Here is a 27,759-nt window from a genome sequence, read left to right as displayed (position 1 = left end):
CAAAATGGTAGAACGCAGAATTTTATCTGAGTTTTATTAAATATGTACGTGCTTAGGAAAAAACACCATGTAAAAACATACCAATTTGTAGTTTTCATTAACTTCTTCGTTATCTCGGGATTTTCCACATAATCTTCAATTGTCGTGAATGGCAGTCATAAAGAGGAATATATGAATATGTTTGAAAATAAATATATGTAAAATAACTATAGGCTTAAGATATAAACCATCATAGAAGTAAAAGGAAAAAATAAAATACTAAATACTTAGGTTAATTTTTGTAAATCTCTGTGTGTTGCAGTGAACACCTTTGTCTGTTTAAGCCTTAGCCTGTATTTTTTTTTTAAGATTTATTTGTTTATCTGAAAGGCAGAGTTGGAGAGAGATCACCATTTGCAGGTTCATTCTCCAAATGTAGGCAGTAGCCAGGGCTGCATTAAGGCAAAGTTAGCAGCTTTATCTGAGTCTCCCTGTGGGTTCAAGGGCCCAAGCACAAGGGCCTCTCTGCTGCTTTCCCATGCATATTAGCAGGAAGCTGGATCAGAAGTGGAGCAGCAAGTATATGAACCAGTGCTGTTAAAGAATGCCAGTGTCACAAACAGTAGCTTAACCTATTGTGCCATAGCACTGGTCCTAGCTAATCCTTTTGTAAATTGGAGTGGGTTAAGCTGGTGTCTGTGACCAGGCCAAGTCTCAGCTGCTCTGCTTCCAATCCAACTGCCTAACTTGCCTGGAAAAACAGCAGAAGATTGTCCAAGTGTTTGGGCCCCTGCAGTGGGTGAAGTTTCTGGCTTCTGGCTTCTGGCTCCTGGCTTCTGGTTTCTGCCTGGTCCAGTCCTGGCTATTGCATCCATTTGGGGAGTGAAACAGTAAATGGAAGATTCCTCTCCTCTGTCTGTCCCTCTCAGCCTCTCCCTAACTCTGTTTCTCAAATAAATATTTTTTAAGAGGAGAATAAATTAGTCAGCTTTCCTTCCAGATCTAAGTAAAACTCAGTATGATCAGTGCCTTAGTATCTTTCTGCATGGAGAAGCCATTCACAGTGCCAGCTGTGGAACATGTGTCATAATGTTGGAGAAGACATTTGTAGGTGCTAGCAAATAAAGTGTAATTTACTCAGCTTCATCAGCCTGCTTGATGGCATCCAAACTAATTGCCACCATTTACCACCGGGCTGCTGTCTATTCCAGATTGCCACAGAAGCAATAGAGAATTTCCGAACAGTTGTATCCCTGACTCGGGAGCAGAAGTTTGAAAACATGTATGCAAACAGCTTGCAGGTGCCCTACAGGTAAGAACCCAGAGGAGTGAGAAAGCAGACGGGGAGCTTCTGCTCTGATCAGAAGGTGGAGAGCAAGTGGAGAAACCATGAGAAGGGGAGTAATTGGGAAGCTCCTGTAATTACCCAAGAGAGGAGTGCCAATACTTGGTACCTCTCAGTTGGGACATGTGAGCAGGGAACATGTGTGAGTGAAGACAATGAAGACATGAGGACAACTCTCTGGTGGCCAGAGTGCGGACACATGACCCTGTCCTGTGCTCCTGTTGCTATGGCTTCTTGGTAGAGTGTGGAGTATCTGTGGACACTGAGGCATGATGCTCCTTAAGGAGCCTTTTGTCCAATGGAGACCTTACAGCCTGTGAGTCATCCCACCGAGTACATTAGCAAGGGACATGAGCATGAGGCATCCAGCCTCGTTCTGTCTCAATCTCTTCTCTATTGAGAAGAGTTCTGAGCTTATGTTCTTTCTAAACAGTAATCAGGCCCTTTAAAAGTTTTCATCTGAAACCCTGATATCCTAAGCTGACTTGAGCTGGTGGAAGCAGAGGTGGAAAGCCCAGAGCACAATAACCCTCCTTCTCTCCCTCTGTGTGATTGAGTACCATGTAGCTTGCTCACAAAATCCTAAACCATTTCCTCTTCCCCAGATGATCGAGTGCTTCTTTTTTCCCATAGTACGTAGTTCATAATGTGCCTCCATCACATGGTAATGATCCAACTCAGCTCAGCTAAGAAGAAGAATACACCTGCTTCCTCTTTGTCCCAGGAATGGTTGCCATAGCTTATTTAGGTTCAGTGAATGTGTGTAGAAAAGAGCTTACTGTAGAACATGTGTGTGTTGTCCTAGGGGTTTTCAGAAGGTCCTGGAAAGTGCATCTTATGAAAAATCTGGGCATGGATTTCAAACTTTTCTTACACTAATGGAAACGTAGCTTTTAATGCCATTTTTCCACGAGCTGTTTGAAGAAGCCGCATATGTCCCACTGGGAAGAAAACAGAGCACTTTCGGTTATTTATCCTAACAGGCTGCTTGGACTCATAAGCTAATTTTTTTTCTTTACCTTAATCTTTAAACTGTAGCTAATCATCCAGTAACAATAAAGATGCTGTGGTTCAGAGATAAAGCAATTCCTAAATTCACACAACTGGTTAATTGTCAGGGTGAGGTCAAACCTGGCTCTTTGGAAACCAAACCTGCTATTTGGCTGCTACACCTATATGCCTCATGTTCTATGAAAAAGCGCATTTTGGGGAGTGGAGAATGAAAGTCTGAGTTTTCCCAATGCCTTCTTTGCAGAAACTCCTTGAAAAAAGCACACATCTTTGGAATCACCTTTTCCTTCACCCAGGCCATGATGTTTTTTTCCTATGCTGCCTGTTTTCGATTTGGTGCCTTCTTGGTAGCACGTGAGATGATGACCTTCGAAAATGTCCTTCTGTAAGTAATGGGCTAATTTTTTTCTTAAGTTAAACTCTAAAAGGTAAATGGGATGAGCATGTTTTATGTCTTGATAGAAAAACCTGTCTCGTGTGGAAAGTCAGGAACACTTTCCCCAGGACTGGTTCACAGTCTGACCTTTCCAGATTTGTTCTGTAGGGAAGGCTAGGCAGTGATTCAGTTCAGAGGTTTCCAGAAGGCCTTGTTTACTCAAAACAAAGAATGTAATAGGGCACCCTGGAAGGGGCTCTCTGACAGCACATTTTAAAGACAGTAGTGCTGTACAAACATGTACAAGCCGTGGGGGCCTCCAGGGTAAATTGACTTCTCCTGGACAGCATAGCTGAAAAGTGGGACCTGGAAAAATGACTTGAATGGATGGAAGTCGTGGACACTCATGCATTTAGGTTTGCATAGTCCATCTGCTAAGGCAGTAAAAGGGAGTGTACGCAGTGTGCCTGGGAAAGATCCTTCAGGCTTAGCTATAAAATGTGCAGTATTACCTGGGTGTGTTACTCAAGGCTAGTCAATAGCAATGGCACTGTGTGCTGCTTTAACATAGACAGGGACAACAGAGGGAAGGAGGTGACAGACTCCCAGAGATCTAGGGGAGTTCTCAAGTATTGAGTGTTCTAACCCCACTAGTTAAAAAAAAAAAAAAGGAAAGTACACTGATAAAAGGCAGGCAGAGAAAAAAATTATCAAAGACACAAAGAACATTTTTTAACAATATTCCCAGAGTTTGAGGGCTGTCTTATGTAAAAGGAAGTGGATTTTCCTTAAGTTTGTAAAAGAACTTGTTAACAATAGGCTTATCAAACATGCTACTTCCTAAAACTAGGTGGAAGCCAACGTGAGGGAGGTGTCCAGGCACAAGCATTCAGAGCCGACTTGAACCCTGTGGGGTCCAGCTCTCGGCTGCGGTGTGTTCAGGTCATACTCTGAACGTGCAGGCACATATCCATCCAGCACAGCATAGTGTCCGAGTGTGTACATGGCGGGGTAGCACAGTTCAGGTTGTCTCAGAATCTGAGGAGGTTGTGGCATCCTTGAGTGTACCCTGTCAGTTGCCAAAGTGATCTTGTATAACAGGCAGCTGCCCCACCTTAGTGGCATGCAAGGTGAACACCTGTTTTTCCCACCAGTGTCAACCATGTGGGAATGCTGTACTGGGTTAGGCATTTTGTGCCTCAAGGGGTTCATCCCTGTGTTTGCAGGGGTTGCAGGGCAATGGCCTGGAAGCCACGCAACTTTTCATGTATGTCTCATCCACTAGTGGGCTAACCTGGCCTAGAAGTAGTGGCAGAGTTCAGAAAGAAAGGGTGGGGGACAAGATCTTCGGAGTCTCAGGCTTCCAACTGGCAACAATAACTTCCACCACATCCTGTTGGCCAAAGAGAGTTGCCAGGACAACTCAGATTCAAAGGGTAGGAAAACAAACTTCAGTCTTGAACGGAAGTGCAACGAAGGTCACTTTCCAGTAAGGTAAGGATGCAGAGAGAGGTGGGAAAAAATAGGTCGTTTTGTGACCAATCTGTCACACAGGCCTGCACTTAAAAGGAGTTTTATGTAGTTTTTTTTTTTTTTCTTCTTTACATCTGTGTTGTTTGAGGCAGCGCTTGCTAGCTGTGGAAGCATCGACGTTGCTTTTCTGAGTCTCTGTCTTGGCCTTCCCCAGGGTCTTTTCCGCAGTCGTCTTCGGTGCCATGGCCGTCGGGCAGGTCAGCTCGTTTGCTCCTGACTATGCCAAAGCCAAGATATCGGCATCCCACATCATTGGGATCCTGGAGAAAATCCCTTTGATTGACAGCTACAGCACAGAGGGCCTAAAGCCGGTGAGTCTTCTGTCAGCCAAGTCATCTGCTCCTGAAAGGGGAAGTCTGACAAAGCATGTGCTTTTTGGACATGTTGGTGATCAAATTAGATTTTCTATATCATGAGTTCATTCTTATAAGTGTTACTAATACCTGTGGACCTAGGGATCCTCCCTATCTCACAGGAAAGTTCAACTAATCAGGCTTTGTTGTTTATAGGTTACTTTGTTGGCAACACCTTGTGCCTTTGGATTATATTACTGATTCAAGCTGCAAAAGCAGTACCTCTCTGAGATCTGTATTAAACCCCAGCACTTTAAAGTGCGACATGCTTGGGATGTCAGCTCCCTGGTTTCAGACACCTGGTGGTAGAGGTTATACCTGTTTTCAGCATTGCAGACCTCACACTTAATGATACTGTTTTCACTTCAGAACACGCTGGAAGGAAATATGACATTCAGGGAAGTAAAGTTCAACTACCCCACCCGACCTGACATTCCAGTGCTACAGGGGCTGAACCTGGATGTGAAGAAGGGCCAGACGCTGGCCCTGGTGGGCCCCAGTGGCTGTGGGAAGAGCACTGTGGTGCAGCTCATTGAGCGCTTCTACGACCCCATGGCCGGGACTGTGGTGAGCACACTTTGCCCATTTAATTTGTGCCAGATTTTCTGTGATCTTAATGCTTAAATGTATTAATGCTGAACTAAGCCTGAACTTTATTTTTGTGTTTGTTTTTTTCTTGTAACAATTTTTAATTTTATTTATCTGAAAGAGTTACAGAGAGAGAAAGATCTTCCCTCCCACCACCACCACCAAATGTCTTCAAAAGCTGGGGCTGGGCTAGTTTGAAGCCAAGAGCCACAGGCTTCCTCAAGGTCTCCCAAATGCTTTGGGCCATCCTCTTCTGCTTTCCCAGTCCTCCAGCAGGAAGCTGGATGAGAAGTGGAGCAGCCAGGACTCAAAACACCACCCGTTTAGAATGCAACTTAACCCACCATGCCACAACGCTGGCCCCAGATGTGGATTTTCAAACTTTGAGACAAAATCCCCACTTAGATAAATTCTGAAAGCCTACGAGTAGTCTCCACAGTACACCCCACATCATTTACCCCAGCTGGCATTTGCAGCCTCTTTCCCAGCACGGCCCCTCTATTATTCGTGAGCAGCCTCCTCACCACCCATCTCCCTTGCTGTAGTTAGGCTTCAGCTTCGGTGAAGAGAGCCAGAAAAATAAGAGGTGCATGTTCCCAAGAAGAGGAAAGTCCTGGTGAGAGCACTCAGAAAGAGGAAATCCATTTATCACAGTTTAGAGGTCACATGATCTTTTAGATGAAGAACCCCAAAGGCTTCACCAAGAAATCAATAAGACTAATAAATGAATTTTGCAAACTTTCAGGATACAGAATCACCATGCAAAATCAGTAATGTTTCTTTTAAGTTTGTTTATTTATTTGAAAGGCAGAGCTAAAGAGGGGGAAAATAGAGCTGTTTTCCTTCTGCTAGCCCATTCCCCAAATGGCTGGGAGCCTGGCACTTCATTTGGTTGTGCCACATGGTTGCAGAAGTTCAAAATCTCAAACTATCTTTTGCTGCTATTTCAGACATATTAGCAGGGAGCTGAATTGGAAGTGTTACAGTCAGGGTTTGAACTGTCGCCTATACGAGATGCTGACATAGCAGATGGAAGCTTAGACCATCACACAGCATTGGCCCCATTAGTATTTTTGTATGCCAATAATATGTTATCTGAAAGAGAAATAAAGGAAGTAATATAATTTGCAACAGCTATAAATTTTAAAAACCCTAGGGATAAATTAAGCCATGGAATCTGTGATGAAAACTAGAAAAGAATGATGAGGGACATTGAAGAAAGCACAAAGAAATGGGAAGCCATCCATGTCCATGGATTGCAATAATCTGTACTATCCAAAGTGGTATGCAGACTGAACTCTATCAAAATACCAGTGACATTGTTTACAAAACAAATCCCCAAATCTGTATAGGATCACTCAAAAACCTTAATAGCTGAAGAAATCTTTAGCAAAATGAATAAAACTAGAGCCATTGCATTGTCTGCCTTCAAAATACACCACAAAACATAATCAGAAAGCCTAGAATCTGCATAAAAGAGACAAATATACCAATGACACAGGCCTAGGAGCCTGGAACTAAATCAGCGTATCCATAACCGAGTATATCAGGGACAGCACAGGGTCTTCTGTGCTTGACGCTGGGAAGCTGTGTACCTGCGCGTGGAAGAATTAAACTAGATCCCTATCTCTCGTCATGCAAAAAAAAAAAAAAAAAAAAAAAAACTCAAGACAGATCCAAGACCTAAATATAAGACCAATATCCCATAGGAGCACTGGCTCAAGTCCTGGCTGTTTGGGTTCCAACCCAGCTTGCTACTACTTGGAGAACAGTGGAAAGTACCCCAGCTGCTTGGGTGCCTGCCAGTCCTGTGAGAAATCTGGGTGGAGTTCATGGCTGGGCCTAGTGCTGGCCCTTGCATTTGAAAAGTGAACCAGAGGATAGGTTTCTCTCTCTCTTCCTTCCTTCCTGCCTCCCTTCCCCCCACTTTGTTCCCCTCTCTCTGTAACTCTTTCAATTAATAAATATTAAATAGATTTTTTTTTTAAAGAAAAGACTCTGAAAGCAGCAGAAGAAACAGAGATGCTTCAGGACATTTGCATTGGTAGTTTTTTTTTTATCAGACCCCAAAAACACAGGAAACAAAAGCAAAAATAGACAATGGGATTGCATCAAACTAAAGCATTTGTGCACAGCAAAATAATCAGCAAACTGAAGAGAAGATCTACAAAGTGAGGGAAAATATTTTGCAATCTTTGCATCTTAATCAGGCATGAATAGGCTGACCATGTAAGGAAATCAGACAACTCAGTAGTGTACAGGTCAATACTGCAGTTTTAAAAAGAGCAACAAACACAAGACATTGTTCAGAAGGTGAGCAAGACATGTCTGAAGACATACAAACAGCTAATGGGTGCTCACTATCACTAGCCAAAAAGGAAATGTAAATCAAAATCTTAATGAAAGAAAGAGAATTTTCCACCTGTAGTCGCGAGTTCCTTTTGCTTCCCATGACTCACATACCACCTGTACCCAAGGGTCGTTATTCCTCTTTCCGGTTTTCCTCTTTGGTAGATGGGTAAGCTTTGTTCCTTAGATTCTTGTCTTATATTTTCTGTGAACTCAGACTTTGTGCTACTTTTGTTGAAGTTTGAATGCTGGAAATCCTTGCTAACAAAGTGGAGAGGACAGGCACCGATGCTCGTCTTCAGCAGACGTGGTTCTCCACCATACTGAACTTCGTGCCGTAACAAGGGCCGTGAATCTTCCCCAAGAGACCTCAGCTGTGCACTGTTGTGATTGACTTTGATGAGTAAGAGGTGGTAGGCCTAGCACAGGTAGGATTTGCATATAAATAAGTGATGGAGTGGCAATGGACTCTGGAGCACTATGAGTTGTGCTTGGTGTGTGATTTGTTGCCAGTACTGCAATGAGGCTAGCTTGGCTGAAATGTGAAATTTAGGTTGGTGGTTCCCCAGAAGTTTCCAATTACAACTCATGTAGGAAAAACTGAAAAATCTCACAGACCCTAAATGCACTCTTCTCACCTTCTGATGGAAAACTCACTTGATAATGCCAAAATATTGCATTAAAAACAGTAAATAGTATAATTACACAAGAAGAAGGTAATTAATGATGATTGTACAAGCACCTAAATTGAAACACATAGAGAGTTTACAGTTTAGTTTAGGAAACTCTTAAATATTTCTAGTAGGTTAAATAGTGAAGGTGCTTGCACGGTCTTTGGAAGACCTGCAAGAGGCCTTGGACTTCTACGACATAGCACCGCAGCTGTGATATGGTGACCAGGAAGCTGAAGAATGTCAGTGTCACAGCTGTTCCCAACTTAGACACAAGAGTCTGGCTGTGGCAGACATCCCACCTGCTGAGTGCTAAGGGAAAGTTGGCTCTGCCTCCCAGATTTTACACAGGACTCCTCAGTGACAGAGCCAGCTTGCTAGTAGCCTTTGAGTCCCTTTGTAGATGCAAGGACTGGCACAGAATATAGAAGTGAATGCTGGGTGCACAGGACAGTGATTGTCCTGGGACAGCACTGATAATGCAGTGAAACCTGTCCACTATAAACTCCAGCAAATGTGCAACTCTTATTTATTTATGATTATCAATTAGAAACCCAATAATAACCTAGGAAGATTTGTTCCCAGTGCCCACCTTGAAGTCAGGAAGTTCCTAGGACCCCCAGGGGGGCTTGATTCATCGTGTGTGAAGCACTGTCCCGCAGTGACAGGTCTCAAACTTGACTGTGTAGTGGAATATCTAGAGAGCTAGTTAAAGACAGCCATCCGGCAGCAGGTGAGCACTGGCCTGTCAGTATAATAATTTCCTTCAGGCAATTCAGATTTCAGCCCCAGCATGGCAACCATTAACCTGATAGATGTGAAGGGAGGATGAGATTCTGTTGTCATGTGTTGAATGTAAAACCAGCTGCAAAAGTGAATCTTGACTTTGGATAACAAAATGCCATCATGTAGTCCTAGAACCTGGAGGTACTCTGATCCCATTCCTTCCAAGGCTGTTTGCTGTGAGTGCTCTCAAGGGAGCGCCCCATGAAGCCAGAGGGTATCATCCAGGATAGCAGTGCAGCTTCCGAAGCTTCCTGCTGGTGAGCCTCACTGTTGAGTAGCCTCTGGCTTGAGTTCCCCTGGCTTCTCTGCTCCCAGCCTGCCCCACCAGCTACCATCAGAGCCCCATCCTCTTTTAGAAAGGGGGAGCCTCTTGACAGCACCTGACTGTAACCCAGCAGGTACCTGGACCAAGGTGAGGAACGCTCCCTTGAGTTGGGGAAGGAGACACAAAAAGCCAAGTCTGTAGTGTGTAGATCCAGACCTGGTTGCCCCAGTTTCCAGCTGTGTAGCCTTGACCAAGACATTTAACTGGGCTCATTTTCTTATCTGAGAAGCAGCCATGGAGAGCCTGCTGCCTCCCCAGGGTGCTGAGTATGAGCAAGGGAGCAGAATGAGGCAGGCTCATGGAAAACCTTGGTGTCGTCAGTGCTGCATGTTTTTTGTTCTTTGCTTTTAGTGTGCATATGCATGCAGAGTTACATGTGTAACATTAGCTTCTTTGTGCTAATAAAAGCAAATGGTAGCTTGGCAGTGTGCACCTGCTACAGGCAGTCATTTTACTTGGCCTGATGCTGCCCCTTCCCTCTGCCTTCCTGGCTGAGTTGTTATGGAGACAGGGTCTTTGGAGTATTTTCCCAGGACCCACTAAGTTCCTTGGCCTGCTTTCAGACCTCTGCCATGCACCCTGGGTCTCTGAGAGGAGTCTTCATCTAGCACACGTTTTAAACAATTTGCATTTCTCATACATTGTGTGGGGAGGAGGTGGCCTCAGGTAGCCACATTCAGGGTTGTGAAGATACTCATTAAAGCTTGCTGGGGTCATACAGATTTACCTGGGTTGGTGTTAGGCACTGTCTGGTTTCCTCCCAAGGGTATGAACCTGCAAATTTGAAAAACTAAAGCTAAATAACAGGAAGCACCTTGGCCCCATTCTTCCCTCAGTTTGCTGTTTCTTCAGTAGAATGTTCCATCTAACAAGGTCTGGCTTGAGCCATGTCCTTGTCAAGTGTTCACCTCCTCTCTCCACCTTGCCATTTATAACACTGGGAGAAAGCCTGGAGCACAGAGGCGTGAAGATTCTCCATGGCAACAGGACCTGTACTAATAAGGTTATGGTTATGCTTGCCATCCCCACACCTGGGGTCTCACCCACCCCTAGCTCGGTGGACTCCCAGAGGCCCTTCACCAGGCCCACAGGATTCAGCACACATTCATTGCCACCATTAGAAAAGTTCACAGCTGCGTCACTGGTCTTTGCTTCTGAGGGGTGCATGGCTTTTGCACTTAGATGCCAAAAAATTCTTTTGCCATGTAGATGTGCTGGGCGGAGAGGGAGGACAAGCCCTTCTTCCCCCACCTGCTAACAAGGATTGTCTGAGGAGCCACACCACTGGAGCAAGGGAAGCCCCTCCCGTGCTCTTCTCCTGGCTCGGTGTCAGTGGCCATTCATCCCTTGATGAGTGTGTCCATCTGTCCATCCCCGTGGTTCCAGGACACAGTACACAGAAATAGTGGCAGCCCTTACTCTGATGTCTGTGCTTAGTGGAGTCTTAGTTTCCTGTGAGTTTAGGAACTGATATCATTCCCACTGTATCTGCAAGGGCACTAAGCCAGAGACGTTCCCCAGATGAACAATGCCAGCCACTTGCCCCACCTTCACTGCTCTTCCATGGAGTCCCTGCATCTGATTCCTCAAGCTCAGAGATCTCACCTACAGACACATGACATGATCCTATTTGTCATTTTCTCACTGCTTTTTCTGTGAGAAATGGAGATGTAGAAAGAATGCAGGGTTCATCCCAGAAGTATGAGGCTCTGCACTTCCTGAGGTTGCTATAGCCAGTTACCTCAAAATTAATGACTGAAAACATTGTCCATGCCTTACCTTAGTGTTTTGGCAACCAGGGACCAACATAAGCACCAGCAGGTTGTAATCCTGGTCAGCAGAACAGTGTTCCCTCGGGAGGCTCCAGGCCACCATCTGTCTTCTAGCTATTCCTAGCTCATGGCCCCATTCCCCCACCCATCACTGGTCTGATGCTTCCCCACGGGTGAAAGTTCTCGTAGACCACACCAGGATCATCTTTTTTTTTAAGTCCCCTGGGGCAGGGAGACAGGTGTTTGGCATAGTGGTAGAACTGCACGTTGGATAACAATTCCACAATGGAGTCCAGTTTAAGTGCCAGCCTGCCTCTGACTCCAGCCTTGAGGTAGTGTGCACCCTGAGGAGCAGCTGCAGTGGCCCAAGTGGTTGGTTGGGCCACACGACAGACGTAAATGGAATTTTAGCCTCCCAGGTTCAGCCTGACCCAAGCCCAGCTCCTGTAGGTAACTCGAGTAAACCAATCAATGAGAGATCGGTCTGTGTGTCTGTTTCTCTGCCTTTCAAAGAAAACATAAATTTTAGAAATAATAATAAACCAAGTTATCTAATGAGAACATGAAGTTTATCTCACTTGGTAATGTATTTGAAGTCTCCAGGGACGAGGGTACAGATACCTTGGGGGTAAAGGGACATAAATCGGCCTGCCAATTGACCCTATGCCAGTGCTCCAGCAGAAAGCATGGCAGGACCTCCAAGTGTCCGTCATGACCTTGCTGGATTCAGCTGGACTGTCAGCCTGTCCCTGCAGTTCACAGTGACTGGGCAGTTTCAGTGTGCAGCAGAATGTGTGCTGGTCCTGAGGCTGACCTGTGAACTCTTGCTTGCAGCTGTTGGATGGCAAACAAATAAAAGAGCTAAATGTCCAGTGGCTGCGAGCACACCTGGGCATCGTGTCCCAGGAGCCCATCCTGTTTGACTGCAGCATCGGTGAGAACATTGCCTACGGGGACAACAGCCGGGTGGTGTCCCAGGAGGAGATTGTGAAGGCGGCCAAGGAAGCCAACATCCATGCCTTCATTGACTCCCTGCCTGACGTAAGTTTCTCTCCTAGCCAGCGTGTGGTGCAGTCCCTGGCCTGTGGTTTGATTTTTAAGGGGAAGAGGAAAGAGCTCCCAAAGCACACCCCTGTCCGTGTGCAGGCCATGTGATGTCTGGTCATGTGACTTTCCTTGTGCTAGAAGCATAAGACCCATTCACATTCAGAAAAGAAGTACTTCCCAGGCCCAAGGCATCTAGGCTTGAGACCCTGTCCATCAAGCCAAGAGGGACATCCAGATCCCGGCATAAAGCCAGAAGGGGCAGCAGTTCAGTGTCTCCTGTGGACACGCTACTTCATGCCCAGGCTGTGGCATGACACACTTCTGTAAACCTTGCTCTGCAGAGCCAAACTCCATGCTCCCTTGTCTGTGGGCTCTCCTGCATGCCCCAGCAGGGAGACATCACTGCCTTCTCTCATGTGGAAAGCTGACCCTTCGCAGGGCCGAGAACAGGAAGTCCCCAGCCACCATTCTTGAAGGGAACACGGTGGGGCCTCAGGTTGTAGTCCTGGAGCACCATCACCTGGGCGCTTCTCCCCAGTGCAGGTGTCAGGTGTCTCCAAGCCCTGCCTCAGGGAAGAGCCTTCCTGCTGATGGCACTGGTGAGGCTGCCACGGGCTGCAGTGGGAGGACCACTGCACACTTGCCGAGTGCATGCTGTCCCTTTGCATTTACCAGCATGGGCCCCTGCCTTCTGGGCTCTTGGAAGCAGACAGGAGACAGGCTTCACTTCCCCCACATGCTGAACCTGTTACAGGGTAGAGGCTCCACCTCCCCTAGGACTGACCCCACCTGCAGCCAACTGCCTCTGCCAGCCACCCACCCCAGGGTCCATGTCCCTCAGGGAAACCTGGCCACCTCTCCCACATCCACACACTCCAATGTCCCTGCCTGCTAAGGCAGCCATCGCTCTGGATGGAATCATCTGGAATCTTTCTGACCTATGCATGGGAAAGACCTCAGTCTGGGCATCGTAGAACCAGGCCCACCAGATAACCACAGATCAGACCAGCGTGCCAGTGTGGACCACGGTCACAATTCCAACCTGGCAGGAGCTTGGCAGTCCTAACCAGCCCTAATTCTCAGTTACACCTGCCACCATGTCCCTTTTCTACCCTGCCTTTTCCACCCTTGAACTCCTGTCACTGTCATCATATTGAGTGGTTAGTGACAGTTATCGCTTGAACTTTGGAAGAATTCTAAAAAGATAATTTAATGGGAATCAGCATTTTTGAAGTGGAATTCCTAGTCTGAGCATTAAGCAGTTAGTACTATCAGAGGCCCCAGGCAGCAGCCTGGCACGAGTGTTCTGGGTACAATTAATGCAGCATGCTTGCGCCACCTGCTGGGCATAACTTCTGTCGCGCCTGTCCAAATCTAATGGCTTTTCTCCTACCAATATTTGTCCCAAATGTAATAAAACCAAAGGATGGAAACCACTGGCCTTTCAGCAGTATTCTCGCTCATAAAGTGCTACACTGGCTATACTAACCCATATCATTTTAAAGCCCAAACACCTGTTTAGAATGCAGATGTGCAACTTGCCTGTTAAAGCTAGTTTGCAGTTAAGGCTCCTAGGACTCCATTTCTCAAGTTTCTGAGCCTGAATATCTGTTGAATATCTCTCTCTTTGTGTGTGTGTGTGTGTGTGTGTGTGTGTGTGTGTGTGTGTGTGTGTAAGTGGCTATGGAGTCTTCTGTAAGCAAACTGTGAGGACTTGGTGGCCGGCTCCACACTCACAACCTCCAACCCTGCCCACAGAAATACAACACCCGCGTGGGAGACAAAGGGACGCAGCTCTCCGGCGGCCAGAAGCAGCGCATCGCCATCGCGCGCGCCCTCGTGCGACAGCCTCACATCCTGCTTCTGGATGAAGCCACATCCGCGTTGGATACGGAAAGTGAGAAGGTCAGAGATTAAGTGGGTTCCCTCAGCCGTGGGTCAGTCACCTTTCAAAGATTGGCACCTTTTGGTCATTCATCCAGGGATGCCGATTGCCATGGCCACTGCCTTGGCTGTTACTGAGGGCAGCACTGTGCCCTGTGGTGCTAACCAGAGAAGCTGCCCTCCCCCTTGGCAGGGTGTCGGCCCTCTATTGGCAGCACTCCCTAGCAGCCGGGTGAAAGATGGAGGAACCGGAGAGGGTCACATACAGCTGCCGCCTTGTGGCATACATGAGCACTCCGCTGCAGTTGGAGAACGGGTGAAGGGCCCAGCTCTCTGAAGGACAACCTCACTAGACGTTGCCTGTGTTTAAAATACCAACTTCAGAGCAGCTGGGCTGGGATGCCTGGGTATGCTGTAAAACTGGGCTGAAGAGCTGCTCTCCCAGATGTTTTGTACAAGGGCACACAGGTAAATGTGTGATGTGGATTGCATTGAATGCTGTAACTTTACATATAGATAACTATGAATTTAGAACCAGTCCAAGCTGAAGTACAGTCACTTTTTAAAAGAGTTTTATTTATTTGCAAGTGAGAGTTGCAGAGGGAGATCTTTCATCTCCTGGTTCATTCCCCAGATGTTACAACAGCCAGGGCTGGGCCAAACCAAAGCCAGAAGCCAAGAGCTACACCCAGCTGTCCCTTGTTGGTGGCGGAGGCCCAAACATCTGGGCCATGTTGAGCTTGAACCAGCCATTGGCAAGGAGCTGACTAGGAAGTGGACCCAAACCAGTACCCATGTGGGATGCTGGCATCACAGAAGGCAGCTTTGCCCACTACATCGTATTGACCAGCTATCCCGTAGTGGCCTTCCACTGTGACAGACCCTTAGCTGTCTACTGTCGGTGTCACATCCCACTGACCTCACTGTGAACGAACCTGTGAGATGCTGCAGAAATTGTAGGGCTTGTTCCAGAGGAGCAAGAGAGCAGGACCCTAGTTCTCAGGACTCGTTTCTGTGATCCTTGAGACAGGTGGTCCAAGAGGCCCTGGACAAGGCGCGGGAAGGCCGCACCTGCATCGTGATTGCTCACCGCCTGTCCACCATCCAGAGTGCCGACATGATCGTGGTCTTCCAGAATGGCCGAGTCAAGGAGTGCGGCACGCACCACCAGCTGCTGGCGCAGAGGGGCATCTATTACACCATGGTCAGCGTCCAGGCTGGAGCAAAGCGCTCATGAACTGTGGCCCTGGGCATTCGCTCATATTTGTGTTTAAATGGGGCATTTAATGAGAGTTCAAAAGCCAGTACCTACCAAATTACATAGAGTTACCTATCTAGTGTTTCCTACCATGAGCAAAGATGAGCATGCCGGAGTCCTCAGAGACTTCGAGGTCCCGGGGACAGATGGAGAATTATTGTGCACTAGGGAATTACCGACCCTAATTGCACTGTAAAGATTATAAAAGAATTCAGAGTAGGGTTTTTTTTTTTTCAATAAAGTATGTAGTTTTGTTTATATTTTCTCATTTGAACTGTAATCAACTGTCAAAGATGATGGAAGTAGCAAAACATATCGAATTGTTTGCATAAAGTGCCTTTAATAAAACTATATCTTTCTGTTGCTTGTGTCATTGTGTCCAGATTGCCTGTCAATATACAGCATCTTCTCCCCTTTGGAATCCTGTAGGTGATTCTAAAACACCCCTTCATTTCCTGGGAAAGCTTGACCAGCTTCATTCATTCCTGTTCTGTGTGTCTCTTGGAGCTGGGTCTCACAGAACCACCTGGTTTCATCCCACTGATTCCTGCACTTGCGCATGACACTGGCTGCAGAGCCTATCACGGCTCAGCACACCACGTGTTTGGGAAGTGGAGTGAGGACTTCCTGGATCTTGACAGAGACCTGCACCTGCCTGGGTGTGCCTATCAGTGGCACTGGCTTGGGTGTGCATTCAATATTTTGCACTTACAGAGGGCTCTTCAAGGATTCACTCCACACCCCCCACCCCTCATTTATACAAATCTACTGACTATTCTGTCTTAATCATAAACTGCTTTCCCCAGTAAATCATCTTCCCCAGAGTTGATCCTCATGACTTTCAAACTTGGAGAAGTTCCACAACTTTGAATGCATCCTGTTAAACCTGATGAAATGAAAGAAAATATCATAAGACATGTGCTCTTGTATAAACAAGATCAAAAGTCACAAGCTGGAGGTCTTATGTGTCAAACTTATTACAAACTATTGGTGCCTCTATCAAAGCAAGTGGGAATTGTAAGAAAGAAGCTTCAGCTCCAAGAAGAAAATCAGTGACAGCATGACCAGATAGTTCCCTGAGGATTGCCTGAGAAAATGTAGGCAGACATGAACGCTGAGGTGGGCATTTCCCAAGAGGCCCGTGTCTTATATTGAAGCACATGGATTCAGCTGCTGGCTCTGCTCCCAATGCCAGCCCTGGGAAGCAGCATGGTGGCAGTACCTGGGTGCCGGCCACTCGCATGGGGCCCTGGATTGAGCTTCTAGCTCCTGGCTTAGGTCCAGCCCTGCTTTTGCAGGTGTCTGAGGAGTGATCCAGTGAATAAGAGCATGCACTCTCCCTCAAATAAATAAAAAGGAACAAAAAAGTGTTAGTGAAGATGAAAACCTAGTACCCTGTTTTGATAGTGACTTGACAGTGAAGGAAAACCTTGAGCACTTCTTATTAATTTACTTGGTCATCGATACAAACTTCTTTGATCATCACTTGACATGATAATGTAGGTGACAAATTTTAGAGATACATATCTTTGTGTGTATGGATTTATTATTTTATGATACAGTTCCATAGGCCCTGGGATTTCTTTTCTCCCCTCCCCAATTGCCCTCCCTCCATTGATTTCCCCTATATTATTACAGTGCTATATTCCTTCATAAACAGTCCTAAGTCCTTCATTCTGCTGTTTAAGTGTATCCGGGGTTTGGTTGGTCAGGAAGAGAGACAAAGATCTTTCTATTGATTCACTTCCCAAGCAGCCACAATGGCCACAGATGAAGTGATCTGAACCCAGGAGCCTGGAGCCTCTTCCAGGTCACCCATGTGGGTACAAAGTCCCAAGGCTTTGGGCCATCCTAGACTGCTTTCCCAGGCCACATGCAGGGAGCTGGATGGGAAGCAGGGCCACAGGGAGTAGAACCAGTGTCCTTATGGGATCCCAGCGCGTGCAAGGTGAGGAATGTTGCCACTAGGCTACCTTGTCGGGCCCCTGGCCCGGGTCTCTTTATTTCCCTTCTTCCGCCCCCAGGTTGTCCAGTGATACCCAGCTCAACACACTGTTGATCCTTGCGTCTGATTCAACAAGGTCAGTGTCCAGCTTTGGGCCTATGTGTGCACCCATCTGTTTGCTGCTTTGTGGAGTAGCCACTTGTCCCCAGGGCTCCATAATGTCTTTGTTTTGCCTCACTGCTCAGTTTCTGGTTCCTCCCACTGCTGTTTGAGAACCCAGTGTGGTGAGGACACCCCACTTCACTGTGTGCTGTGTGCAGCAATGGCGTATGTGGCGGTCCAATCCATGTCTGTTCTTTTGCCAAGTTTCTGATCTGGTATGTACTTTCCTCTGTGCCAGTTTGGTTTTAGCACAAATTAACAAAAAAAAAGTCCTTTGTTCATATTAGATATATTAAGAAGATTTTATCTAAGGCCATATCATTTCCTGTGACCCAGCCTTACCCAAATTAAAAAGGGAGAAAACCTTACGTGAATTTTGTAAGCATTAGAGAAGTGTTGAACAACACTTCTAATAACAGTGTTGACCCCCTGTCAATGTCCCAGGTTTAATTTTGAGTCCCTGACTACATGTTGTCATTGGTTAACAATTTACTTCTTTTAATAGTTGGTGTTGAATTCTTCAAAGTGCCCAGGAGCTGGGCAGGGAGGGGAGTGGTTAGAGGCGAGAGCTCACGGGGAGGGGGAGAGTCCCAGGAGAGGAAACTGCCTGTGCAAGGAAACACTGGCAGTACAAGGCCAAGGCCGTCGGCTGGCAACAGCTCAACAAAGCAGGAACACTGCCAGGCTGGCAGGGCCCTGGTTCCTTTTGGAAGTCCTCTCTGGCAGCATGTAGGGTGGGGGCCTGGGAGCCGAGGATCTAACACTCTGCGAGCATCATTACATTCCTAGAAATATAAACCGTGTTGAATCTGTTAAAAGCTAATTAAAACAATTTTTTTTAAATGACAGCTGCCTAGGCTGGCCAGGTCAGCCTTCCCCTCAGCCCAATGAGGCTCCCCAAGTCTAAGAGATCCCAAACAGTCTGTAACAGCCGCAGCTAGGACTGAGCCCGTCAAGGCCTTACCATGGCCATCGCTGTAGATCTACAGGAGTGCCCAGGACCGCCATGTTCTGGCAGGGACACCTCGTGTCCACTGTGCTCCCACACCCAGCACTTGGTAGTCCCTTAGCAAGAATATTTGTTCATTGGGTGAGAAAACCAACCTGATTGCTCTTTGCGGGGAAATGAGCTTTTCCTGGAGCCCTCCTGGCAGCAGAAGCCCCATGTCAGGCCAAAAGCCTATTTCTTTCTCTTGGGTACAGTCAAATGCGGCTGCTCAGCAGCAAGCCAGGAGCCAGCGAGAAGTTTCCCAAGAGCCAGCTTGGGCCAGCAGGAAAAGCAACCTTTGACTTTTCATTCTCTCCCCTGGGCAGCTACTTTGGAATGTTTTCCTGCATTGATTGCTGCTCCATGCACAGAGAAGCACTAGGCTGGTCCGGTTTTCTGTTGAGCTGCCACTTCCTTTCTCAAAACCTGTTTCCTAACAGACAGTTCAGCGATTTCTAAGGCAGCCTCACCGTATAGACAAGTGTTGGTTGCCTTAGCTACCTCCCTTCTCTTTATGTTGCTCTTTGAAACTGCTAGCTCCCTTGCATCAAGTGTTGTCTTCTATATACATGTATTCAGCAATGGCTGTGAGACCCTACCTGGACTACTTAATATTGGTGACAGGGAACAGTGAGGTGACAGAGAACCCTTTGTCTAGGAGACAAGAAACAAGCTTAGGGATGGATATTGGTACCAAGAGGCAAGCCTGCTGTGGTGGGAGTGGGGGCGGTGTGGACCAGGATGAGAGCAACCTCTTCACCAGGGAGTACTTTGGAAAGTAAGAAGCTTCTTAAATAGCCTGGGTAGCCCCAGGAAGATGAGTGGATGAAAACACTGTGAGGCATGCAGACACTGGAATATCACTCTGCACTGAAAAAGAAATGAGCCGTGGAAAGATGTGGAGGAGAGTAAACACTTCTCACCAAGGGAAAGAAGGCGTTCCAGAAAGCGTTCCAAGTTCATGATAGTCTGGAAAAGCCAGACAGAGGAGACAGTACAAATGTCTGGAGTTTCCAGGGTTAATGGAAGGAGGGATGAGTAGGCAAAGCACATTGAACAAAATGAAAATAAACAACTTTTCAAAATAGAACAGAGAGGGTTGTTCAGGGCAGTGCCACTACTGTTAGGTATCACCATGGTGAACACTGGTTGTTGCACATTGCTCCAGACTCGCAGAGTGCTGCAGACCAAGTGGATCCCAGTTATATATCAGTGAACTCTGGGCCTTGGGGGTGATGATGTGTTGATATAGACCCATCCATTTAACAAGTGTCTACTCTGGTAGGGGATTTTAATAAGGGGAGGCCTACATCTATGGGGGAGTCAGGGGTCAGTGGGCGATTTCTGTGGTTTCCTCTCAGTTTTACTGTGAACCTAAAATTGCTTAAACCAAGAGTCCTGGAAAATGAATGTAATGGTCTCACATGAGGTGCACGGCAGGGAAGGAGTGTGGACAGGAGAGGCAGTGTGCAACACATTGGAAGGCCAGGACTGGAAGTGACTGGCAGTGGCAGGGATTGGTGAGTAGGCATGGAAAGTGGGTGAATGGTAGTTACCACAGGGGTGAACTGGGCCAGGCAGCATTTTCACCTGTAGGGTTTGGTATACCAGTAGGAGGGATTTTAGTGTGTTTGCTTATTTTTATTTATTTATTTATTTATTCATTCATTTAGAAATTACTTGTTAGAAAAGCAGAATTAGAGGAAGAGACAAAAAGAAAGTTTGTCCATTGGTTCACTTCCCAAATGACCACAATGGCTGGGTTGGGTCAGGTTGAGGCTTCTTCAGGGTCTCCCATGTGGGTGCAGGGGCCAAAGCATTTGGACCATCTTCTGCTGCTTTGCCCGGGCCACCAGCAGGGAGCTGAATCAGACATGGAACAACAGAGACACAAACTGGCACCCAGATGTCACAGCAGTGGCTTAATTCTCCATGCCACTATGCTAGCCATTTCCTTCTTTGTTTTTGCTGTGACCCATTTGAAATAAGATGTTAAGACTTCATCCTGCAAACATTCCTGTGTGGTGAGATTTTATAAAACAGATCACATCTTACTTTTTGAAATTTGCAAATCCTACAGCTAAAGTACAAAGGTGAGTCCCCGTCTGCCACTCGTGAGCACGGTGTAGCTTTCAGGCGATCTATGACCACTGTGGAACTTCAACCCCGGCATGAGGGAGGCCGGGCTCCTCCTGTGCCTTACAGGAAGCAGTGTGCTCCATCTGGGGAGGAGAGAGGAAGGCAAAGAGACTGAAAGGGCATCCCCTACCATCACTGTCCTCTGATTTTAGTCCAGAGATAGAGAATATTAAATAGCATTATCAAGGTTCTACGTTCCATTTATTTAATTTCCAGTTTTCTACTAAGGCCTCCTTATTCTGTCAGAATTTGAAGACACCTTTTTTTTTTCTGTTATGAAAAGAGGCCATTGTTCAACTTCAACGTATGCAAAATGTCTATAGCACAGGCAGTGGCCCATTACTCCCACTCTTTAGAGCTGAAACAGATTATCCGTGGCTTTCCGTTGTTGTTTTGAGAAAATGCCCATTTCAGCCAAACTATGGGTGAGATTACCTGAATAACCTGGGAGAAAAACAAACCTGTGACCACAGTATTGTACCACGTTAGACTAAAAAAGAAGCTGCATCTTTTCTTGCCCGGGTCTGTAACGTGCGTGTGGTCCCAGATGAGAGGAAAAGATGTCAAAATGGAAATAGTCCGGTTATAGTGGGAAAATGATTTTGAGGTTTTCCGCTAGAATGCTTAGAAGGGCAGTGAAAAGTGCTGGCGGCTGAAGACAAAACATTGAGTTTTATATCAGTCATTTTATATTTCGCCTCAAATTTTAACTTAGTCCTTTTATTATGATTTCTGTTTACTTATTCAAACTTTCAGTGTTTTCCATTTGTTTCGAACATGTTCCTAATTTCTTGAGACGTTCTCACAATGGCTTCTTTTCAAAAACTGTCAGATATTTCTAGTTTCTTTTTCATTTATCTAACAATTGCCTTTTGAAAATTTAGTGTGAGATCTTCCTGGTTCTTAGGATGATAAATGGTAGTCAATTTAAATTTAAATGTGTTCTGACTGTCTGCATCTTATTTAAAGACTTGCTATATATACCCCCAGCTGCAGGCAGCAGACTAGGTTGCCTCGTACATAGGCAAGTGTTAACACTGCTGGGAGAAAAGCAGCCAGTAGTTGGCAGGAACTCTGGACCTGGTTAACAGCAGAAATTGAGATCTATAAATGCTGAGGTGGGAAGAGGGTTTCGGCAGCAGTTAACACACATGATTGTGCAATTGTCTGGAAACAATTAGGGTACAGTTAAGTGCGACCAAGCGCAAAAAGCATCTGCAAAGATAGCATCCAACTGTCTGTCTTCCAACACAGAAAGACAGAAACTTGCTAGATAGCCACCCATGTGATATGACAGGAGCAAAGGCCACAAAGCAGTTATTTCCATGTTGCTGTAACTCGACTGCACAGACAAGAGTCTCCCACGCACTCTCTAGAGATAACTATTACTAATTTATCCATTTTAAACACAACTTTAAAATGCTTTGGTAGATGCAGGTAATTCATCTCCATTGATCCTGACTTACCAGAGATTCTTTTGTTATACGCTTCTTGTTTTGACAATCTAATGTGATAAACATTTATGAGGCAACTTTAAAATGTTCATGGAAAATGCAAATTATGAAGAAGCTATGTATGAATTTTCATTCAATTTTCTACATTGAAATAAATGTAACTTCAAATTTGATTTTTTTTCCATGAATAATTTGAAGTACTCTTTTATGGTCACTATTTTTTATCAAACACGATGCAAGGATAGACACTGGTTTTTTGGTTTTTCTTTTTAACATGTATTTAATTTACTTGGAAAGTCAGAATTACAGCAACAGATAGCGAGAGAGACATCTTCCATCTGCTAATTCACTCCCCAGATGTGCAGTGGCCAGAGCTGGATTGGTCTGAAGCTGACAGCTAGGAGCTTCTTCCAAGTCTTCCATATGCCTTTCAAACAAATAACAAGCATTTAAAAAGAAGCTGTTGGGGCCCAGCATGGTAGACTAGCGGCTTAACTCCTCACCTTGTACATTCTGGGATCCCATATGGGTGCTGGTTCTTAACCAGCAGGCCCACTTCCCATCCTGCTCCCTGCTTGTGGCCTGGGAAAGCAGTTGAGGATGACCCAAAGTCTTAGGACCATGCACCTGTGTGGGAGACCCAGAAAAAACTCTTCACTCATGGCTTTGGACTGACTTAGCTCCAGCTGTTGCAGCCACTTGGGGAGTGAAACATTGGATTGAAGATTTTCACTCTGTTTCTCCTCCTCTAGATAGATAGATAGATAGATAGATAGATAGATAGATAGATAGATAGATCTATAGATAGATATAGACTATCTAATCTATATCTGACTTTCCAGTAAAAAAATTTTTTTTCAAATCTTTAAAAAAAAAAAAAGGAGCTGTTGGCACTCTGGAAGTGAGCTGTTAGCACTCTGGAGGTGAGAGGTGACACTGTCTTCCTTGACCATCGTAGAGGCACAGGTACAGAGCAATATTCAGGTGCTGGGTGTGTTCTAGAAGCAAAGTTAACAGCATTTCCCGGCAGACACGAAGTGTGGGTTACAGAAGGAGGAATGCAGGGGGCACCATGTTCTTGATGAATGGAGGCTAGAGCTGTCATCTGAGCTGGAGAGGCCAGCACAGGGGGAAAATCAGGAGTGAAGATCTGGCATATAGAGCTTGAGACAGCCATTGAACATCCACTGGCTCATCAGAGATTCTGTTGTGTACCAGAAGAATACGAGAAGGAGATTTAAGTTGGAAATAGAAGTGCAAAAATTGCTGGGTACAGGCGGTCCTTTAAACTGTGCATCTGGTTGGGGTGATTGAGGGAGTGAGAAGAGAGGGAGAAGTGTAAAGAGTGAGGCTTTAGAGCATCAGGTGTCCTGTAAGAAGCTGACAAAAAAAGGAGGCCATCAGAGGAGTGATCAGGAAAGTAAAGAATTCGTGCTTTCCTGGAATCCAATGCTGTGGGCATATTCAGGAAGAGAGTGATGGATCTCAAGGGAGACAAAGAATTGACCTTTCGATGTAGCAATGTTGAGATTGTCAGAGCAGTTTCACTGTGTGAAAGGGTCAAATTCCTGTTTGGTTGAGAGAGCAGGAGGATAGGAAATGGACAAAGACATGTAGTTTCTTTGAAGTTTAGCAGCAAAGGGAAGAAATGAGACTGGATCTGGCAGGGGAGGTGGGAGAAGAAAAGAATGACAGTGCGGCTGTGTGGCTTCAGCAGGGATGGGGAAGTTGATGATGCAGGGCAGAGAGGAGATCAGCACAAACATAAGTGGGAGGCAGAGTGTTGGCACGGAAGCTACAAACCAGGCATCTCCCTTCTGAACACATGATTGTATCGGTGAGATGAGAAGCACGGCAACTTGGCAGAAAGTAAAGATACCATGAGAGTGACCGAAGTTCAAGGTGACAGAATACATGCAGTAGTTACCCAGGACAGTGCAAGGGGAAGAGATATTATCATGTTGAGGGCCTGCAATGGATTCAGCAGAGCGTCTGTGTCCTTCTGTATGCTGTAGAGAAGAATAGTCAACTCAGGCTCTTTAGTACACGCAGCATACAATTAAAAGCCACCAAGTCCGTGGTGAGCTTTGGTCAGGTGGTTTGTGATTTTTATCAAACATGATCTGCCACACAGTGTGAGCATGCAGTGGTTGGGGAACTGCCATGAGCCAGGGCAATGGTTTTACAAGGTAAGTCTGACAAAGAGTCGTGGCGGTGGTTCCCAGGCTGGGCTATGAAGGTCAAGAGGGCATGAGGTGGTGCGTGGTGAGGAACAGTAATTAGTGGCTTGAGTGTTGCACTAAAGAATGAATATGCGTGTGGGGGGGCATTGTGGCCTAGCACATAAAACTCACCTGCATACCAAATAGGCACTGGTTTGAAAATTGGCTACTGCTTTTCCAACCCAACTCCCTGCTAATGTGCCTGGGACAGTAGTGGAGAATGGCCCAAGTGCTTGGGGCCCTGCACCCATGTCACTCCAGAGGGACAGGACACACACACACACACACACACACACACACACACACACTCATGTCCATAGCACAGTGGGTTACAAACACACACACACACACACACTCATCATAGCACGATCTGTGGGTGTCCAAATCCCACACATGAACTGAAATGACATTTACACAGCATCCCCTAGATTATTTATAATACCTAATACCTAGGACACATTGCTGAGGTGTGTTGATAAAATGCAAAGGGGAAACACACATATTCGGGACAGTTATCCCCTTAAAAAACAATTTAAATCTGTGATTGATTGACTGACTCCAAGGCTCCAGGTCGTTTAGGCCTCACAATCACCTGGTAAGGGAGTTACTTTCATCCGCATTTCACGTGTGAGGGAACTGGGGCCTAGGCTAATCAACCAAGGACCCAGACGTAAAAGAAGTGCCAAGGACGACATCTTGGATCTGAGCAGGGCGTCCGGGCAGCGGGCTGGCCTCGCAAAGGAGCCCGATCCAGGGACGCTGGCCTTCCTGGCCGTGGTGTTCTGGTGCCGGCAGAAGAGGGAAGCCAGTCTGGAGCGCGGGCGAGGTTCGGCCCTGGCGGCCGCGTGCTGGTCGTGGGCTTATCGGCCGCAGCTGGCGCGGCCGGGCCTGGGCTGGCAGCTCGCCCGGGTGGGCGGCGAGCGCGGGAGCCGGGCCCCTGGCGCGCAGGTGGCCTGTGCGGCGCGGCGCAGCCGGCGGGCGCTGCTCCTGCGGCCCGGGGCCCTCACCCCCGCACCAGCGGGACGCGTGCCGGGGGAGGCGGGGACGGAGCCGCGGCGGGCAAAGTCCAGACCCCGCGGCCGCGGCATCTGCGCGCCAGGGTGACTTTGCAGTGACCCGCGAGGTCCAGGTGAGGGAGGCTGAGACGGCGGCAGCGGGAGCCCGCGGGGATACCGGGCGTGGGGCGAGCGCAGCAGGATCTACTCTCCCAGGAGCTTGCGGGAGTTTGGCTTGGCTCTCCCAGAGGGCCTGGAGCCGGGCCGGGGGCTCTGGGACCTGAGGCATGGTCTCTCCCCAGGCTGACATGGAGCTGGAGGCTTTGAGGAACGGCAGCGCCTGGTGCCCCGGGGAAGCCCAGGGCGACCTCGGACTGGGCGGTAGCAGGTACATCGCCTGGAACCCTTCCTCCTTTCCCCTAATTGCTAATCCGCATGTCAAGTGTAGCCCCCGCCCCCAGAAGCTGGGACAAGCAATGACAGCCTTTGGGTTAATTTGGTTTGGAGGGTCTAGAAAAAGGCTGGAAAAAGGCGAGCAGCTTTGGAGTCTCCCCTGGGAGGAGCACCCCGGGGTGCGGAGGATGCTGCCCTCCCTGTGTCCCTTCCCCGAGTGCAGGGGAGACCACTGGTGTTGGTAAAACTGGCTCTGGTAAATGGCTCCATACCAGGGGCCTTTGTGCCCAGCTTCCTCCTCTCCCCCAGCTTAAAGGAGGCAACAGGTGTCCTGGACTAGGACAGTGAAGCCAAACTCACTTTCCTGTTCTGTCCTCCTCCTGTCCCACCCCCATAACCTTCCTGGTTCCCCATTTTCCTCTGGGGAGCCTGGGGAAGGGAGCCTCAGGAAGTCTTGTTCTTCTACCCTACACTTCCAAACCACTTTTTGTTCACGGGGAAGGGGGACAGCCTAGGCATTTCCTGGGCTCAGGCCCCTCTCCCAGCTCAGGTTCCTGGGACTCTGGGACAGGGGTAGATGTATCTGGCCAACCTGCTCTGTTGCTCTCGCACTGTGTAAATAGTGAATCATTTTTGCCTTTAGCCTAGACTAATTTATGAGGCTGTTAGGGTCTGGGAGTTCACCCTAGGCCACTGGGAACTGGAGGACATGTGTCACCCAGCGATCCCCAGAGGGACACTTTATCAGGCTCTGAAGTTTGTCCTCAAGCTGCAAGGGGCCCGATTAGCTAACTGAAAACTCGCCTATCTGTTCCCTAGGCAGTAGTGTTGATGCTGTATGCTAACTGGCTTCCACAGCGCCATTGCTTCTGAGAACTAGGGTATGAATTCAGAGAAACTGCAGTCTTGCCATGCAGGATTGGAGACCTGACGGTTTCATTTTTGAAGGAAAAACTGGGCTTTCATTAGCTGGTAGGCTGGGTTGGGATTGACTGGCAGCCTTGACACAGTTGTCATTTTCCCAAAGACTGCTGCTTGCAGGTTGCCCTGGCTAGACATCTGATGAGTGTTCCAAGGGGCCGTTCCAGCAAAAGGTGTAGTGGCCTCATCCACAGTAGTCCACTGAGGTGAGGCTCACACAGTCTGTGACCATGGGACGGCGACATTAAGCACTAGAAGACTTTCATCATTACAGCCCAAAGATTGTCCGTGCCAAGGCAGTCATACCTACCTCTGTCTTCCAGAGCATATTGAGTCAGTTGCATGCATGTTCTGGTCTTGCTACACTGGTCTGGGACACCTCTCATGAACACAAGTGATTTTAATAAATTAGTGGTAACGATCAAGTCCTGGGGGTAAGAGAGGATTGCCTACCTTAGGTACGAAAAGAGAAATCTCTGTTTTTATGGAGTTGTTGTGTGGGAGACAGACGTCAGTAATGCACATCCTAAAGAAGCCAGCTGCAGCTTAACATCAGACAGTAAAGTCTGCCATGGAAAGCATTCATCAGATGGAGGGAATCCACCACACTGAGTAGAATGGTGAGGGTAGCTTTGGTTCAGGAAGCAATGTTTGAGTGATGGGAGGCATGGTCTCTATGGAGATCTGAGTAGGGGGTGAGTAGCCATGCCATAGGCCTAGGCAGAGAAGGAATTTTCTGTTGTCATAGCACCATGGCCAGACTGGCTAGAGCAGAGGAAGCAGGTGCCAGGGTGCTTTAGGATGGCTGACATAAGGGTTTTTGTCTTTTATTAGAAAAATGGGAGCCATTGCAGGTGTGTGAGCTGAGAAGTACCACAGCATGACTTTGTGTTTTGAACCATTGCTCTGCTGGTTGAGGGTGAACTGGAATGTGGGTTGGTGCAAGTAGAAGGGCCAGGAAGGAGAGACTAGCAAAATCAGTGTGACTGAAGGTTGAAATCCAGCTGTGTTGTGAGTGTGGCTCGAACAGGGTTTCCTGACACGACTCCCCACAGTCGGAAGAGTGGCCTATGCGAACAGGAGCACAAGAAGAACTAAATTGCTCACGCTTTGCTCTGCTGTGTGTCCTGTGCAGGGCATGTAGCCATTTCTCTTGTGCTTGCAGCACCTTGGACAGTTACTTTGTTTGCAGTAGCTCCTTGCAGGGCTAAGGCAGAAAAAGATGAACAATATATGGATGCCACTCTTTTGTATTTGAATATG

General features: G+C 47.1%; 2 protein-coding genes across 2 annotated transcripts in view; both read left to right on the top strand.

The window, feature by feature from the left end:
* Window positions 1–15,640, top strand: part of ABCB1 (ATP binding cassette subfamily B member 1) — a 69,503-nt gene extending 53,863 nt beyond the window's left edge. Inside the window, exons 22-28 of the mRNA XM_040964862.1 lie at window positions 1,191–1,291; window positions 2,580–2,720; window positions 4,399–4,555; window positions 4,967–5,164; window positions 11,923–12,129; window positions 13,894–14,040; window positions 15,050–15,640. Coding sequence (XP_040820796.1) covers window positions 1,191–1,291; window positions 2,580–2,720; window positions 4,399–4,555; window positions 4,967–5,164; window positions 11,923–12,129; window positions 13,894–14,040; window positions 15,050–15,256 — 1,158 coding nt within the window. The 3' untranslated portion in view covers window positions 15,257–15,640. The remainder of the gene's footprint in view (window positions 1–1,190; window positions 1,292–2,579; window positions 2,721–4,398; window positions 4,556–4,966; window positions 5,165–11,922; window positions 12,130–13,893; window positions 14,041–15,049) is intronic.
* Window positions 15,641–25,249: 9,609 nt separating this feature from the next.
* ABCB4 (ATP binding cassette subfamily B member 4) overlaps window positions 25,250–27,759 on the top strand; it is a 47,201-nt gene continuing 44,691 nt past the window's right edge. Inside the window, exons 1-2 of the mRNA XM_040964823.1 lie at window positions 25,250–25,316; window positions 25,485–25,570. Coding sequence (XP_040820757.1) covers window positions 25,491–25,570 — 80 coding nt within the window. The 5' untranslated portion in view covers window positions 25,250–25,316; window positions 25,485–25,490. The remainder of the gene's footprint in view (window positions 25,317–25,484; window positions 25,571–27,759) is intronic.

This window comes from Ochotona curzoniae, unplaced genomic scaffold (genome assembly GCF_017591425.1).
Source record: "Ochotona curzoniae isolate NIBS_2020 unplaced genomic scaffold, NIBS_Ocur_1.0 scaffold_3835, whole genome shotgun sequence".
NCBI classification, from domain to species: Eukaryota; Metazoa; Chordata; class Mammalia; order Lagomorpha; family Ochotonidae; genus Ochotona; species Ochotona curzoniae.
The sequence above is the reverse complement of the archived record's forward strand: the minus strand, read 5'-3'. Positions and strand labels throughout refer to the sequence as shown.